The sequence below is a fragment of the Podarcis filfolensis genome, assembly GCF_964270895.1.
Source record: "Podarcis filfolensis genome assembly, chromosome: 9".
In the NCBI taxonomy this organism is placed as follows: Eukaryota; Metazoa; Chordata; class Lepidosauria; order Squamata; family Lacertidae; genus Podarcis; species Podarcis filfolensis.
This window is the reverse complement of record NC_139610.1, coordinates 24,531,039-24,549,132: the sequence shown is the minus strand read 5'-3', so window position 1 is coordinate 24,549,132 and position 18,094 is coordinate 24,531,039. Positions and strand designations below refer to the sequence as shown.

At 41.2% G+C, this 18,094-nt stretch overlaps 1 protein-coding gene across 5 annotated transcripts in view; it reads left to right on the top strand.

Annotated features, from left to right (window-relative positions):
• PDGFRA (platelet derived growth factor receptor alpha) overlaps positions 1-17,807 on the top strand; it is a 56,778-nt gene extending 38,971 nt beyond the window's left edge. For all 5 annotated transcript variants that reach the window (XM_083630179.1, XM_083630180.1, XM_083630177.1 and 2 more), the window contains exons 14-23: positions 2,385-2,495; positions 3,209-3,362; positions 4,406-4,572; positions 7,322-7,437; positions 7,712-7,834; positions 8,733-8,844; positions 9,561-9,660; positions 10,853-10,958; positions 11,540-11,775; positions 13,171-17,807. In XM_083630179.1, coding sequence (XP_083486305.1) covers positions 2,385-2,495; positions 3,209-3,362; positions 4,406-4,572; positions 7,322-7,437; positions 7,712-7,834; positions 8,733-8,844; positions 9,561-9,660; positions 10,853-10,958; positions 11,540-11,775; positions 13,171-13,318 — 1,373 coding nt within the window. In that variant the 3' untranslated portion in view covers positions 13,319-17,807. The remainder of the gene's footprint in view (positions 1-2,384; positions 2,496-3,208; positions 3,363-4,405; positions 4,573-7,321; positions 7,438-7,711; positions 7,835-8,732; positions 8,845-9,560; positions 9,661-10,852; positions 10,959-11,539; positions 11,776-13,170) is intronic.
• Positions 17,808-18,094: the final 287 nt, after the last annotated feature.

Below are 18,094 nucleotides of genomic sequence, written 5' to 3'. Positions count from 1 at the left end.
GCAGAATGCTCTCCTCAGGGAGGCTCATCTGGTGCCTTCATTACATATCTTTAGGCACCAGGTGATAACATTTCTCAGTAACCAGGTGTGCTGGTCCAGGGGGGAGGCTACCGTGGGGCGAGGTCCAGGACCTGAGTTGAGGGTCGCCAGACAGTCCTCCTCGGGCAAAGCAGGGTCCACAGCGAGAAGCCGGGCAAGGACAGGAACTCTGGGGGAACAGGACTGGATGCTGGCCGAAACAGCTCATCAACGACGTTGCTCCCACAACCTGGGACCGGGCTGACTGGCCTTTATCTTCTCTGAGGCCAGGGGCGGTCCCAGCCCCCAGGAGACCCGCCTCTCCTGGCCTTAAGGTGAGCACTCCTCCTGGGAGAAACCAGTTCCCTTCGCCTCTCTGCCCTGAGCCCCTGCAGTTCAGGAGAGGCTGAAGGGTTACTGGACCCAGGGGGAGACTCACCTGTAGGCACTGAGTCCTCAACCACCTCCGGAGCCAGAGTGGATTCACCTGGTGCCTGCTCCTGAGGATCCGGCACAGGTGCAGGCGCTTCAGAATCAAGGCCCTGTCCCAGTTCAGCCGGCTCTGGAGGCGGGGACTCCTGTGCAGGCTGGGATTCCTCCAGTTCAGCCTCTGAATCGGATTCCCAGGCCATCACACCAGGCCTTGGGCTGATTAAACATTCCATGACCAAAGAACCAGTTGCCCTCCATCTGTTGTTGGATTCCAACTCCCATCAGGAACTATGGGATGTGCAGCAGAATCTGAAGGACCGCTGGTTCCCTTGCCCTTGACATATTCTGCAATGCTTAGCATGATAATGTTATTCATTGCTTCAAAGCAATGCTTCAATTCTGAGCATATTTGCTTGGAATGGAAGTAGATTCAATTGATTTCAACAGAACTAACCCCAAAATGAATGGGTAGAATTCAAAGCACCCCCTGAGGCATTTGTAAGAAAGTCATGCATGCTACTGGAGTGGGTGTCACTATCTTAAAACTCCCATAACAAGCTATCAGAAGCTTCCCTTCACTGTGGGAGGCAAACTCAGTTAAGACTACAAAGCACACTTCTGTCTTCATGCATGACTTACTTATACACACATGCGCAGCTCCTTTGGAACTTGTCCACGATGCTTAGAATCATCAGAAGCTGTGATCCTCAGAGACATTAATGCTAGAAGTTGCCAGGGATAAAGCCAATGGGTCTACTTCAAAGGTATGCCTTTATAGGACCAGAATACAAGCTACTACTCATGGTGGCTATATGCCACCTTGAAGATCCCAGCAGTAAGTCTTTGAATATCAGATTCTAGAGCTCAAGGGCAGGAGAGTGCAGAGGTTTCCCAAAGGAATGTGGTTGACCAGGGGTGAAACTAGGCTTTATTTCACCTGGGTCAAAGACCCAGTTTGGCATCACCCTCACACACTTTTGCGTACACACACAGGATGGGAACCTCAATGGTGTCCCTCTGGAGACTTCACCCGGGGCAAAAAAAGCCTTCCCCCTGTAGCTACAGCACTGTGAGAAACAGGATCATGGTCTAGATAGGCCTTTAGTTTGATCCAACAGGGTTCTTCTCATGTTCTTAAGACTTTTACTTAGTTGACATTTCTTTAAGTTAATAGTAAATAACATGTTTCACCATCTGTGCCCACTTCTTGTGCAAGTGGATCCTATAAATAAATGGAAGGGTTTGTTGTGGGCTGCTGCCGTGCACTCTGGCTAAGGAAGAGGCGGGAGCTTTGATAGAAACAAAAATAAAATAAAATTAGCGTTCAGTGTGATTTTGAGTTTCTGTGCTGTTCCTCCCAACCCCATAACATTTTAATGAAACCCTGAGGTTGCAATGTAATAGGTTTGACACGGGTAGTAGCAGAACAGAGAACAATCTGTAACTAAAAAAATGTGAAGCTGGCATAAAATGGTGCAATTAAACCAAACCAGACTGAACCCAAGCAAGTTCAAATTGGTTTATCTTGAAATTAGGCTCATGTTAACATAAGCTGATTCAGAAATTGACCCAGTTTGATGAATTAAAAATGAATCCTCATCATACAAATGCACCATTGTTTGTTTGTTATACAATACATGCCTTCTAGTTGAGAAACCAATCATTTTAGGCTGCAGTGCTATACTCATTTACCTGAGAGTAAGTCTCACTGAACTGAGTACAAGATCCGTAGATTCTACTGTCTATGTATAATTATTTTATTTCCCAGCAGCTTTTACCCCTGACAATACTTTTTCCTCACAAAAACCTGATCATAAGACCATAATTAACAGCATGTTACTGTAATGATGTATAATCTTATCACTTTATTATTCTTTGTATCTTATCTGTTCAATATAAATTCTAATTAGCTGCTCTATTCATTTTTCCAACAGCCACTGCGAGATCCAGTGAAAAGCAGGCTCTTATGTCTGAATTAAAGATAATGACCCATCTTGGACCCCACTTGAACATAGTGAACTTGTTAGGAGCTTGTACGAAGTCAGGTAGGTTTGGTTAAGAGTCTTCTCACACCGTTGAAATAAGGAACTGAGCAGCTCCTTGATGTTCTGTTTGCTTGATCCCACTGACCTAGTATTCAGACAGGGAGGCAGACTCCATAATTTGCCAGGTCAAAAAGTAGCTACTAGACTAGATGGCTGCTGAGAGTCATTCCATCATAACTGATCTATATTTGTCCACATCGTATAAACATCTGCCTGCTGTAGCCATCATAGCACCTAGGTTATCAGGCCTACACAATCTGTGACCCACCAAACCAAACACATAATGTTTAGCCCTTGATGGAAGCCCACCTGGACCTTAAAAACAGCAGGGTTCTTGTGCATCTGGAGTGTCACAATTTACAGCTGATGGGCCACGAATTGCAAAGGCCTTATTCAGATTGTCAACACTTCAGGACAGGGTTTTATAGGTGTCAATGCAGGAAAGCTCAGACCATAGCTGGGAATTAATTAAAATGCATTTCCTAGCTCTGGGATTTGAAGGGCCCTCAGGCAAGGACCCCCAACAGCCTGCTTTTATCTCAAAAGGTGGGGCGTGCATCCCAGGAATTATCTCAGGCCATCTCTGAGACCGTGGGAGAGTGAGCTTCTTGCTGATATTAGACCTGACCTCACCATTCTGTGGAGATGACCCTGGCAAGAGGCTAAGCCTTTTGATTCAATTTTTTTTGCCCTTTTTATCCCGCCTTCATCAGGTCCAATTTATATCATAACGGAATATTGCTTTTATGGAGACTTGGTGAACTACCTGCATAAAAACAGGGACAACTATCTGAATCGACATCCTGAAAAGCCCAAGAAGGACCTGGACATCTTTGGGATGAACTCAGCTGATGAAAGTACTAGGAGGTAGGGTTTATTTTTCAGGTCTGGAAATGGTTCTTTCTTTGGGTAAGTTGCATAGAATTGGGAAGTGGGGCACAGTAGGTCATGTACCTTTTGTGATGGCAAGAGAGTTGAATCTGATGTGAAATGCGGGGGGGGGGGAATTTGCCAAATATTAATGGGGGGGGCAGTGAAATTGTCCAGCAGTTTTTCTCAGAATTCCCTCCCCCTGGAAAATGTTGGTTTGTTTAATGTTGAATGAAACACTATTGTGGGTTCATGTTGGAGGATGAAATGGGCTGAGGAGAACTGGAAGGTATAGACATCGAACCCACTTAGTATTCAACTAAATTTTACTCATAATAGACCTATTGAAATTAACTAATATGGCGAAATGAGGTCAATTAATTTCAGTAGATCTGCTCTGAGTAAATACCAATTTCCTGACAAGAGTATTAAAGTAGATCCACCTTTGCCTTTTCCACCAAAAGAAAGAAAGACTGAAATTCTCCAACAATTCAGGGGAAGCTCAAAAAAACAAAGAGTGCTATTCAACTAAGAACAGAACTGTTGAAATTAAGGGACCTAAGTTACTCATGAATTTCAGTGGGTCCACTCTGATCAAAACTTCGTCGAATACTACTGGGAAAGTTTTTAAATTTGACAGAAATTTCTTTTCTGAGAAATTTCAGGTCATTCTTAATTTTGAGGGAAAGGATCATATTATAGCTACAGTCGTACCTTGGAAGTTGAACGGAATCTGTTCCGGAAGTCCATTCGACTTCCAAAACCAAAGTGCGGCTTCTGATTGGCTTGCAGGAAGCTCCTGAGGCCAATCGGAAGCCCCGGAAGCCCCGTCAGACATTCGGCTTCCAAAAGAACGTTCGAAAACCGGAACACTCACTTCCGGATTTCGATCATTCGGGGGCCGATTTGCTCGGGAGCCAAGGCATTTGAGATCCAAGGTACAACTGTATATCTACTCTGTTTTGTGAGTAGAGATGAATGTGGCACAAATCCCCACCGTAAACTTATATCTCTGTGTTGCTGTTGCACTTTCATTCCAGCTATGTAATCCTATCCTTTGAAAACAATGGTGAATATATGGATATGAAACAAGCAGAGACGATGCAGTATGTGCCAATGCTAGAAAGGAAAGACAGATCGAAATATTCTGACATCCAAAGATCATTGTATGACAGGCCTGCTTCGTATAAGAAAAAATATGTGTCAGGTAAGTTAAGGTGCATTTTTAATATAAGGCTAATATTCTGCCTTAATCCCAAGTAGTCATGGAAGGCTTCCCACTTGAAACACCACTTATTTTTATCTGATTTTTAAGTGAGCTGCTGAGCTGAGTTTGATTATTTAATGGTTTCCTGGTGCTAGTTTTTGCATTGTTTCCCTCTTCACTGATTTTTTTTATGGGAGTGTGGAGCTAGTCCATGCCATTATTTAGGCCACTGGTTTAGTTCTATTGTAATGAGGTGTAATGAGCTCCCATGGGGAAGCTTTGCCCTGAAAGACAGCACAGAGGGGCAGGGGGAGGAAATAAATACATCCTCTCGAGGTAGAATGCCCTTGTAATGTTTCTGTGACAACTGCATTTATCCAGTACTGCTATTTTATTGATTCCTCTTGCATAATATTGTAGCTCACGTTTATCTTGTTGTGAAAGGCGTCTTTATTCAGACTTTGCTTTGGTTCCTCAAAACTGAAAACTTTAACACAGAAAATAAATCATTAGATTATTATTTCCATTAATCTAAATAAGCAGAGTCCAAAAGTAAACTGAGTTGTTGTGGGTAGTGATGGAGGAGATACTTGATTTGGTTTACGTTGAAAGGTGGATTTTTGTACCCAGTATAAAATTACAAGTTCACCAGGTAAGATAAAACATGGGGGGAAATTGTTATGATACACCCATGTAAAAAATAAAAAATAAAAACCTTATAAACATTACATCATTGTTATTGTACTTTAACAATATTTGGAAATCATTTTTATAAACACTGCATTAGGTTAAGTTTAGGATAAGTACAATAACAAACACAGCCAACCTTCCAAATTCACACTGAATTTTGCAGTGCACTTCTCCCACCAAGTAATGCACACAATAATGCATGTACTGGGGTAAAATGTGCATAGAAATGCATATATTACTGAAAATAACATAAACAATGCATTATGTTGGGGAGAATAGCTGTGCAAGAAATATGTATATTGGGCAAGATTTCATTAAAAAATGTGTATATCGGGAGAAATTTGCACTAAAATGTTGATGGATTTTCATGAGGCCCTTTGAAAAAAAGAATCACAAACTGATGTGGAATTGAAAAAATGAGAAATCAAAATTGATATATTTGCCTGGCCCTAGTTGTGGGCCTCTTGGGACTCACACCCAGCAATGCAACTCACCTTGCCAAATATACTTGAAAACCTGAAAGAAGATAGGTTTTACAAGGAGAAGAAAACTTGAACTATAGGTTTCTGCAAGCGGAATCAATGAATGGGCCTATATCTAAGTTGTGGGAGTGGATGACAGGGCAGCGCAGCAGGGCCTACTCGACCTCCAGTTGGTTAAGTTGCTATTGCTTCCTTAAGAGGTAGAGGGAGGCAGTAGGTTCGCTGCACCTGTGTGCAAAAACATTGGTGAAGATCCCTAAATAAAAATGCTGCAGGAATTCAGAGATCCTCTGAAAGTAGACTGCTCCTTTCACCTTGCCACCACCACGCAGCACCATAATGACCATTCTTGCAGATGTGAAGGAAGTTGGTCGGCGGAATGGTACCAAATTATTATTATTATAGCTAGTAAACAGCCCGTGTCATACGTGGCACTTGTAGTAGCTTTGATACCTTTCTGGATTCAGCAGAATTTTGAGCCATTTGGCTGGGCTATTTGTTAGGGATTCATTTCCAGCAGCCTCACTGCCCTCATATAGAACACTCCCAAATGATTTGTAGAGTATTAAATTGAGGGTTAGGAAAGGCCCATATGGCTAACTCATCCCTTTTACTGTCCTTTGACTAAGAAATCTGATCTGCGGCATTCAAAACAGGTTGGGTCACTCCTGGCTTGTGGTCTCAGAACCTGAATCTTTTCCAGACCCAGGCTTAAGAGGCTAGTCAACTCTTGTATTTCACTGAGCCAACAGGGTAATTGAATAGCTAGGTTTTAGACAATTTGCTGCCATCATTTTCCAGGACAAAAATAAGGATAACTGCCCATAGAATCACTGGTCTTTGGATGGCATTGAATGGTCCCCATCAAATAGTTAACCAAGGAACATGAGAATTCTGCGGGGCTAGAAGAGACAAAAATGGATGTATATATAAAAAAAGTTGACAAGACTATGCCATCTCTAAATCATTGCTTTGGGTATAAACCACAACTGGAATAAAGTACAAAAACAAGCTGTATAATATGTAGGTGGCACTTTTTTAATCCTACAATTTCTTGGAAAAAGTCTATAATCAGCGGAGAAAGGACAGCTATATTTGGTATTTGTACCATTTTTTTTACGGCAGTGTCTATCGCTGATTGATGCAAATGTACAAGTGAGCCACTTGTTTTGAAGAAATGTTTTGGAAGGAGATGTTGGAGTGCTGGTACCAGGGAAAGCGGAGAAGAATGCCATTGGCTATGTGTAGGAAGACAGCTAGAAAATACACTATCTGTTTATTCTCTGATGTCAGGGGTGGACAGTATGATGCCCTCCAGATGTTGTTGGACTTCAGCACCTATCATCCTTGACCACCGGCTGATGGAAACTGTAGTTCAGCAATATCTGGATGGCACCACAATGGCTGCCCTTGCTCTGCATAGTTTAAAAACAAACTTTTCCTCAGTTCAAGTGAGTTCCTTGCAAACAGATATGTTCTGGAAAGATGATGGACTGAAACAGATTGTCTGTTCGATGTATGCTTTCAATGCACCTTCATGTTTCAGATGGTTTTTTCTTTTCATCTTCCCTACTCAGAACTAGATGTGAAGAACCTCCTCTCCGATGACAATTCAGAAGGCCTCACTTTGTTGGACCTGCTCAGCTTCACTTACCAAGTTGCACGGGGAATGGAATTCTTAGCTTCTAAAAATGTGAGTGTCTAAAAGGAAACGGTGAAGGGATTGCCTAGCTTTAAATGATGTTTGTTTTGTTTGGGGAACTTTTAAAATGTGTTTTATAAAAGAGCAGCCTACAAAGTTTTAGGGTTTAGAGTTTTAGGGTTGCAATGCTGAATGAATCTATCCCAGGGTATCCCAATTAATCTTTTTTTGTTACACATCCTTTCTAAAGTTCCTTCCAACATGAAATATTACGTATTCGTATTCTATGCCTACATTCTACTCATGTAATTTATGCATCCCACAGTGTGTTCACCGTGATCTGGCAGCACGGAATGTCCTTCTGGCTCAAGGAAAAATTGTGAAGATCTGTGACTTTGGTCTGGCTAGAGACATCATGCATGATTCAAACTATGTGTCTAAAGGCAGTGTATGTACCTTTACATTTATTACCTTAGACTATATCATTAGAAAGCATAAACTAATGCAAGCAGTGCTTTGGGATCTTGTGCTCAGTGTGTGGGTGGGTGGGTGTGGGTGTGGGTGTGGGTGTGTGTAAAATGAAATTAACTGACATTCAGATAACAAACACCCATCCAGTGTCTCCAATCAACCTATTCATGCCAAACACAACCAGCATCAAAGCACTCTTTATACATTATGGAAAAGTTGGGTTTTGCTGCACAGAATTCCCTTCCTTCTCTGCAGGCAAATTATAGTAATGTCTTGTCAGAGCTGCAATTAGAATGGGCAAGATTTGCACAGGACTTCACATTTACTATAGCATAAAAAGCATATAGATTGATTATATATATATCTCCCCACCCCCACTTACTTGTCCAGCTCATACAAGTTTTCATAAAAAAATTGGAGCATTTTTCAGTATTTGAAAAAAAAAATCAAACTAGTTATTCCTGGATTAGTTTCTACTCAGAGTCAACAACAACATTTGAGAGTCATTCAGTGGAAGTCAATAGGTTGCATTGCCACTGGCCTCCATAATAACAAAATGCCACGCAAGGCTCATAATCACACTACTTTAAATAATATTACTGGAAATTATTTGAATAAAAGCAAAATATGGGAAATTGTATCACCTCTTCAGACAATACTACTGTAAACCATTTTAAAGTCTCAGTTGTGTTTGGGTGGCCAGGGACAATGTAGGATGCATTTTAATACAGTATCTCTATGGATTTTTAAAATGTTGTTACCCATCCCAAACTTTTGAGATATGCTAAAAATCAAATTAAAATATATGTACTGATGAACATCTCCTTTTATTATTGTTTTGTAACTACTCTTATTGATTTTTTGTATTCTTGCAGACCTTCCTTCCAGTGAAATGGATGGCACCTGAAAGCATTTTCGACAACCTGTATACAACATTAAGTGATGTCTGGTCTTATGGCATTCTGCTGTGGGAAATATTTTCTCTTGGTAGGCATCCTCATTACTTTGGAACATAAAGAATGGAACTTCAATGAATAACTTGAGATTTGCCAATTGTGCTGTGTAGGCATGTGGCTAGAGGCTGGTTGAACCCCTTCAAAATGTTTAAATCCAACGAGAACACTGACTACAAAGATAAATATAAAAAAGCAGAAGGTCATATCCCTAATGAGGCAGAAAGGAACACCATGTTCTCCTGACTAGATGATACCTTGCATATCCTGATTCTTATCCAAACTACAAATGATATAATTCCCCCACTAGACAATGTTTCTTCTAAGAGAAGTTTAAGGGCAGGTCTTGGCTTAAACCAAATTTCACCACAGAAAAAGAATAGGCTTGGTGCCCCCATTTGTTCAGTATTGTTTTTTTAATTACATTTGTAGCCCCATTTTATAACTTGGATGCATGGTTTGCAAACATGATTTATCCCTGTTGTTTAAGGTGATCCTGGAATGTAACCCCCACGTAGGTTGCAGGCTTACTGTACTTAATTCTTACATCTCACTCACTAACTGACTGACTGACTGGCTCCCTCACTCTTATGTACACCTGAAAGCTTGACTGAGAATATTCTAGAAGGTTTGAGGAACATGCAGTTCTCAGAAAATCTTGAAAGGTTCTACATGGTCCTAAACCCTTGCATAGAATTTATTTTACTTCAACAAACATTATAATGACATCTATTTCCCCTTGACTTTCAGGTGGCACTCCATATCCTGGCATGATGGTTGATTCTATGTTCTATAATAAAATTAAAAGTGGCTACCGAATGGCAAAACCGGACCATGCTACCAGTGAGGTGTATGTATTCTTTTCGTCTGATTCTTCTACAACACCTCAGGGAAATTATGTACAGAGCACCTGGACTGATCTAGAAGCGCCCTCACAGCATTCAACCCAAACATACCTAAACCTCTCCAGGTTTAACTTGGGAAGCAGGGAGGCACAGCCTTCAAGTTTGCAGCAGAACCTGGCTGTGTATGATGCTGATTAACTTTCCTCCTACAATGCGTTCTTCTCCCAGGTGATGGGTCTCAGCCAGATGGGGATCTAGCCTGAGCAGGGTGGTCAGATGCTAGGCTTCTATAAAAGGGAAGCAAGGCAAACTCAAGCACATCCAAATTCAGGTTCTGGTAAGGCAACAACTAGGAGGACAAGTTTTAGGCAATGTCAAACAGAGGTCAGGTTCCATTAAGGCAGGAGTGGGACTCTGCAGAGGCTGCCCTCACCATTGGCTGGGTCTGACGGTGTCTAACTACATCTGGTGGGTCCCATAGATTTGGTTCTGGTGAAGCAATATCCAAACACTTCTGGTGAGGAAGACCAGGGACATAGGAGGAGGCTCAAACATGGCTTCAATGGCAAGCAAATACAGACCGAGATTTAAATATTTGAGTAACTAGCTCTATTGGGTTTGAAGGGCTTAGCCAGCTTCAGAAGCTGTCAATTCTGGTGAAACTGGGGAGGCAATGGGTTCTGCTAAGGCTTCTGGGCTGGAGTAATCAGAGCTCACAGATGGCAACACAGCCTCCTCAGGCTGGAGAGATGTTGAAGGCATGGGCTCCAGCTCAGATATTCCTTGGCAATGGGGACATGAGGCAAGTCTATTTACCACTCCAAAACTTCTTCTGAATCTCCAGCATTGGACCCCAATATCATGCCACAACATCACTCAAAAAAACAACACACTTTAAAAGAAGTTTCCTTTCTAAAACAAGGTGACAAACATGCAGATAAATGCATGGTTGGTCATGTGGCACTTTTAAGAGTAAAAAGGGATAGACAGTCCACCCAAAGCATGGGGAACGGAGCAAGACTGATGGCTGAGCCAATCCTCAGTTCATCAGTTTGCACATTTGTCATGGCACCTGCAAAACTAGGCTTCCTCTATGGCTCTCTTTCCCCGCATGATGTCTGTCTTTATACTGTCATCAATTTGCTTAAACACCACAAATCATTAAGATATTCCCTCCCGCCTCAATACTGTTCACAGGTATGACATCATGGTGAAATGCTGGAACAGTGAACCCGAGAAAAGACCTTCTTTTTACCACCTGAGTGAAATAGTTGAGAACCTGTTGCCTGGAGAATACAAGAAGGTTTGTCCTTTTGGAAACTGGGTTGCTTCTAGGATTTCAGAAGAAGACATTGCTTGGTTGTGCCATTGACTCTTGGCTCTTAAGTGGGGTAAATAAAATGTTGTTTCATGATGACACTGCAGAAAATGGTGAAAATGTGGAGACAGAAAACCCCACCATAATATCCTATTTGATGCTTGACCTATCTCAAGCAGCAGATTTTGAAGGTAGCCTAAGAGGGTGACAAATTGTCAGTCCTATTCCCTCTCTTTTCAGTTTGGCCCTGTAGCTTTCTCTGTCCTGCACCTGATGTCATGTGATGTCAGGACAGGTGGGTGTGGTTTGGGCCTAACCATGCCAGAGGACAAATGGAGAGGCCTAGTGGCCTTAATTAGGCTCACGAAGGTCAGAAGTCCCACCCCACTGCCTTAAAAGATGCTTCTGACCCCATGTGACACAAAACACTACTCATGTGCAAAAAAATCATTGAAAGGAAATCATGCCAGGTTCTATAGAGATTTATAAAGATCCTATTTTGTGGGAGTATGGGATGGAGAGCCTTAAACAATTACAACCAATTTTGTTATATATATATATTTCAGAGCTATGAGAGAATTCACTTGGACTTCTTGAAGAGTGACCATCCTGCTGTCACACGCATGAGAGCGGACTGTGACAACACCTACATTGGAGTCACTTACAAGAATGAAGACAAACTGAAGGACAGGGAGAGTGGATTTGATGAACAAAGACTCAGCGCCGACAGTGGCTACATAATCCCCCTGCCAGATATTGACCCTGTTTCAGAAGACGAGCTCAGCAAAAGGAACAGGCACAGGTACACCTGATTAAAGTTCACTGTGACCTAAATCCTGACATCATTAACCACTAGGGCTGGATGGATCAGTCTATTTCTGTGCCATTATTAATTTTATGTCTGTCACTGTTTCCGCATTGATCTGCAACTTAAAAGAATATCTACAACAATGTACATATTTAAATAACGGTTTCCCACAAAGCATGACAGAGCAGTGTAGTCAGCATCACGTCTGTAACCCCAAATGCCAGTTGGGGCAGAAGATGGAGGGGAACTATGCAATGCCAGTGACTGCAGTGGGGCTGGCTTGTGATCTGTCCCTCTCTGCTCCCTGAGTGCCCAATTTGGGTCTTCTGGTCCTATCAATGGTGGGAATCCTTCTGACTGTGTTTCCACTGGCTCACAAGTTTGGCACAAGTGGAACAGGGAGCTCTGTGCCAGAGGATTCTTGCTGGCACCATTCTGCTGAAAATCCCTACCCCACCTACGTAATCCCACCCACCCACTCACAGCAGACTAGGAGTCTGAATTGAAGCCTAGATGTCTTTTTTCTTCAAAGTATGCATTTCTAAATGTACTTTTTTATAATAAAATGCCAACATTTTGGTTGACCATTTTGGTACCTTGATTGAGCCAAGAACTCTGCAAAATTCAGTGTGAACTCTGAAGGATAACCACATTGACCTTAGCCTGGGAACTGCAGATCAGGTCACTATTGCAAAGAAGAAGCCCCTCAAATATCCCTGTTACCCACTCGAGGCAGCGTATCCTTGATTTAAAACGTGTTAAGTAATTTGTCCTTGATTAGTGATTTCAGTGCTGAATATAGGCAGCTTTTTACCGTTATAATTTATCATTATGTGCACAGAACTAGTGGCTGATCTGATCTTCTGTATTGTCCAGCAAGTGGTGGAGTCCAGATAGTATTTTACTATTCTCACGCTTCCTCAGATTTGTGATTTGGGGAGCTATGTGCTCTATTCATCCCTTCTTTCCTGAGATTTGTCATCAGGTGTAGACCTGTGCTAGAACTCCCTTTAGTCCCACACATAGTAATGGTGAAGCTCAGCAAGGCTGACCTGCATGAATTTAATGTGCTACCTGGGATATGCTCCCAGAATCCTTTGCAATGAGCAGTGGTTCTGTGACAAATGCACAGGGATTCCTCAGCAAGCAAGCTGATGTGGAGAAGTTTCCCCAAAGGTAGAGAGCTTGAAACACTGCAGCATTAAAACATTTCATGTAAGAGTGAGTCTCTTTGGGGAACTTTTCTTTTGGACTCCAAAATTATGTGGCATGTGCCTTCTGATGAATTCCTAAGGAGGACTTCTGTTGCCCCAAGACAATTGAAGAATGTGTTCTTCACAGCGTGTTTTTAAGTTCCTAAATGTTTTCCCCTGTGGTCTTCTTACACAGTTCCCAGACTTCTGAAGAAAGTGCCATCGAAACTGGTTCCAGCAGCTCCACATTCGTAAAGCGAGAGGACGAGACCATTGAGGATATTGACATCATCGATGACATTGGAATGGATTCCTCAGAACTGGTTGAGGACAGTTTCCTGTAATTCCCGAAGGAAGTAGTGGACATCTTTTGAGGGGTGCGAGACAAGAAAGAAAGAAAGAAAGAAAGAAAGAAAGAAAGAAAGAGAGAATCTCAACACATAACTCATGGATTTTTGACTCCCTAAGGAAAACCACTTTAACATAGATGGTCGAGACTTGCAATCCCAAGTGTCCCCGCAAGGGACGCAAAGATCTCACCCGGATTTGTGAAACAAGAAGACATTTAGAAACCAGCTTTTAAGCACTTCCATAGCATCTCAGTACCATCTGCTGTTCTGATAGGTGAGTGGATAAAGGAAAAGGCCACGGACAGTCCAATTTGTGTTTCAAGGGCATTCACAACTCAGATGAATAACATTTCCACTATGGTGAAACATCACCCATGTAATTATGTAAATACCTTACCAGGATGTTTTGTGGCATATGTGGAATAGGCTTTTTTTTTTTAGAAGACCACTCAAGACTTCTGTGTATTTTCTTCCTTCAGTCTCATCATAAGCTGCTGTTGAACTATCACATGAGATGAAGTACATGCAAAAAAAGAAAGAAAACCACTTTTGAAAGTCAAACTAATTGGTACTAGGAAACCTTTTTACCTTTTTTGCAGCTAATACAAATAAAACGGAATTACAGTAATTTCTAACCTTATACGATAGCTTAGTAAATCAAGTGAGACTCTTCATAACCATAGAAGAATAATTGTTTACCTACTGCTGTTTTCAGTATCACTAAGTATAGTTTATAACTACTCCTTGCCCTTTCTTAAAAACACAGTACTGAAAAAAACTAATGAACTAAAGCATTTTAGCATTTATACATTTACAAGAAACAACTGTTCTATTTGATAGTTAATGGCTTTGGTAAATTAAAACTAGTTTAGGAAGTAGGGAAAGCTAATGTATTCTATGGCATCCACCCTTAGCAGAGTAGCTATCCTAATGCAATGAATTTATGTGCTGGTGAATCCTCCTTTGATTCAGTGGAACTCTTCAGAAATTGAAGTTTATTTTTAAACCTTCGTTTGCAACCAGGTTCCTCAAGTTATTGCACAAAATATGTGTGGCTAATCAATCAATAGAGAGGCTGCTTGGAGCGGTTGAGAAAAAGAGCACATCGGGAAGTTTGTTTGGGGTTTGCATGTGACAAATGGATTGGATGCACCAAATGCTCTTTCTGAAAACGCTTCTTTCCGAGCCTGAGATTTCCAATTAAGTCTGTAGCTACTTTGGAAAGAAAGAAAGAAAGAAAAAGTTCTACTTTTGGTATAACAGAAATGGAACCGGATCCTTTTGCCCTTGTCAAGTTTTTAGCTATAACGTTGGACGTTAACAAGTACAGCGGACGCTCAGGTTGTGAAGGTGATACGTGCGGGAGGCACGTTCGCAACCTGCAGCGCTGTGTCTGTGCACACACGGGTTGCAATTTGGCGCTTCTGCGCATGCGCAAAGTGCAATTTAGTGTTTCTGCACATGTGCGAGCGCCAAAACCGAGAAGTAACCTGTTCCGGTACTTCTGGGTTCGGCGCAGTGCGCAACCTGAAAACACACAACCTGAAGCGACTGTAACCCGAGGTATGACTGTAAAGAGTCTTTTTCCATCCACACCAATGCGTACTGAATTGGGAGTGAAGCAATTATTTCTAAACAATGTTGCATTTTTGAAGGAAATACATTTAAAATATAGGATTGGCTGTGACCTCTGTGGTGTGTGTATTCAAGTGGCATATCTGTCTCTGTAATGTGTAAAATGGCCCCAAGCAGTTGCTGATCCTTCTTTTAGTCATTCTCACACAATAGTTTGAGATCAGTCCTTCCTTAATCTGAATATAATGTGTCTGACAGGGTTTCTGTGATGATTTACAATGCATTCCTGGATGAGCCTCATTCAGTTCTGTGGGACTTATTCCCAGCTAAGTGGGCACAGTTGCAGCCCTAGGCTGTGATTTTCTCATAGTCTATGGAAATCATGAACTGGAATCAGTCAATGACATACAGGGTGCATGAACGTATGGTGCACAAAAAGAAATTCCATGTTTTTCATAAATCCAGAGCTTGAGCTTCATTAAAGAGAAATGTCACAGGGTAAACGTGCAAAAGAGCTGTGCCATTAGCTCGAAAATTCCTGTTCCTTAATCCTAGACATGTATGTGGCAGGCAACAGTTGCTCACTGGTGGGGAAAAGGGAACTTGACATATTCTTGGCATATTCTGTGTAGTTATAATAAAACATACCGAGACTCAAACCTGGGTGGAATCTACACAAATATAAAAAACATTCAAAAAATGCTTTTTTAAAAGCGTTTTTAAAAATACATTGAATTTTCCATAAGGCTCACCATCCCCATCTAGTGTCACATTGTATATTACACTTAAAACATGCTTAAAACATTTTATTTGCAGCTGTATAGCTGAGTCCCTGGTATTGAAACCAGATGGTAGAGCATTAATTGATGCAAATGTGGCCCAATGTGGATGCTTGCTGGATTTCCTATGATATCACTAAGAGCAGCACAGGATAGCAATTGGCCAGTGGCGAACAACCATTTTGAGCAATACAACTTTCTCTGTGCCAAACTCGCAGGCTTACCTATCATTACAGCTATGGCTCCCTACTTTGCTGATGTGATAGTTAAAGGACAAACAGATGAAGGCAGCTTGTGCTGGAGACAGTGCTGTGTTGGAACTAAGCTCCACAGCAGTTGATAAGCACCTAGCAGGATTAAAAATGCAGTGTAAATCAATGCTTTGCAACGGACTCAGAAGTACACAGCCATCTCTTTTGATGCTAATTAACTAACTACAACTTAAACATGAAGCATCAAGTGATGCTTCAGTGCATTGAGTGAAAAAGAGCTCAGTTTGATCTCCCAAAATAAGTGTGGAACCATATCCCATTAAAATTAACAGGACTTAAATGTGCACATAGGGATATCTGTGGTATATAATTATTTGAGGTGCAGAATGCCAAAACGCAATGGGCCCAGTATAAATCTGTGCAAATACTTGGACCAGATGAGTAAGTCCAAGCCTTCGAGATATTCTTCTCTGCTAGATCCAATTTATTACAAATGTGCCAGTGCAATGGATGGAAATTGCAGACACCTTACTTGCGTGTGTGTGTGTGTTTTGCATTACTGCACACGGATCAGGTCTTCTCATGTTTCGCAGGCTTTCCTGTTTCACTGGCTACTAAAGAATAAGCTACAATAATTCGTACCTTGGTTTTTCTTTTTCTTATTGTACTTTTTGTTATGTATCTCACAAAACAAACTCATGCTAATCCCATATCTTGCTTCAGGTGAACACAGATCCCATTGCAATGCACATCTGCCCATACTGCATGTCACAGATGGGGCTCCATTTTAATTTCCTGTCTACGTTGCAACGTGGATGAGCGCATTTATCGCCACCTACTCTCTCATGTTAGTTATGCCCAACATGTTTTGGGCAAGGTAACTATAGCTGGATTGGGACCAAGTTCTAGTTGTGGACCAAAATATGCAGTATATTTTTTTAGATTTATAATCCTATGAAAAGTTCCTGACACTGCAATGGACTGCACATCAGAAAACTTTACAAAGGCAACACATTAATGCAGGAGGTACCTGTTAGACTAAGGCTTGCAATCTTGTATTCACTTACCCTATTGAATTCAATGGGACTTACTTCTGAGTAGACCTATATAAGATTGCAATGTTAGTCTTTCAGTATTAGCCTGGGGAAAAACCCTGGATTTTGTTACTGTCTTGATGATTTGTTTTAGGACAGGCTTCTTCAAACTCAGCCCTCCAGATGTTTTGAGACTACAATTCCCATCATCCCTGACCACTGATCCTGCTAGCTAGGGATCATGGGAGTTGTAGGCCAAAAACATCTGGAGGGCCAAGGTTGAGGAAGCCTGTTTTGGATCTTAGTGACTATTTCTCTGTGACTCAGATTTGAGAAGCTTTCAGAAAAGATATACCCAGCTTTTGTCTGTTCTGTATTTGTATCATGACAATCGAACCTTGCCTGTGAAACACAACTTTCTCATTTTGAATGGCCCTGTTCCTTACAATGTGGTCTGCAAATGTACAAACAGTCCTATGATATAATGAGGGACATAAGATAAGGTGATGTTATACATCAATATGTATATATGTATTTTTATATCAACTTTGAGAGTACTGCCAAAACATTTATGACAAGCTGTATCACTGCCTTTGTTTATAATTTTTGTTTTGTTTTTTGTTTTTACTGTGATATACTCCACAGGCACGCTAACTGTTGCACTTTTAAATGTCCAAAATTTATATTTTAGAATGATAAAGAAAAGCAAGAAAGAGTTTCCATAAAGGTGGTATTGTGAAGTGTTTGAGAAGAACCAGTTGGAATGAGTGACCATAGGTACAAAATGTAATACAAGTGCCCCTGTTCTTATTTTTGTCTTTTTAAAAAAACCATGTAAATTAAGATCTTTATATTTCAATAAATGATATATAATTTAAAGATACCTAAGAGGGTTTTCTTACTCTTGGCTCAGAGCAGGGCCTTTCCTGTCAAGCAGGCCTCTCCCATGCATGTCTCAGTTCAGTTCGTCTCTTCTTTTTTTAAAAAAATAATTTTTATTGGATTTTTCCATATTTCATTTTAATTCAATACACATATTCACAACATCTTATTTGCTCAAAGTGAGCTTTGACTTCCTTCTACCTCTCTTTCTGACATCCCTATAGCCTATAACATATCTTTCGCATTCCCATAATCACTTCTTTGTCTATAATCACCTTAAGAAATCAC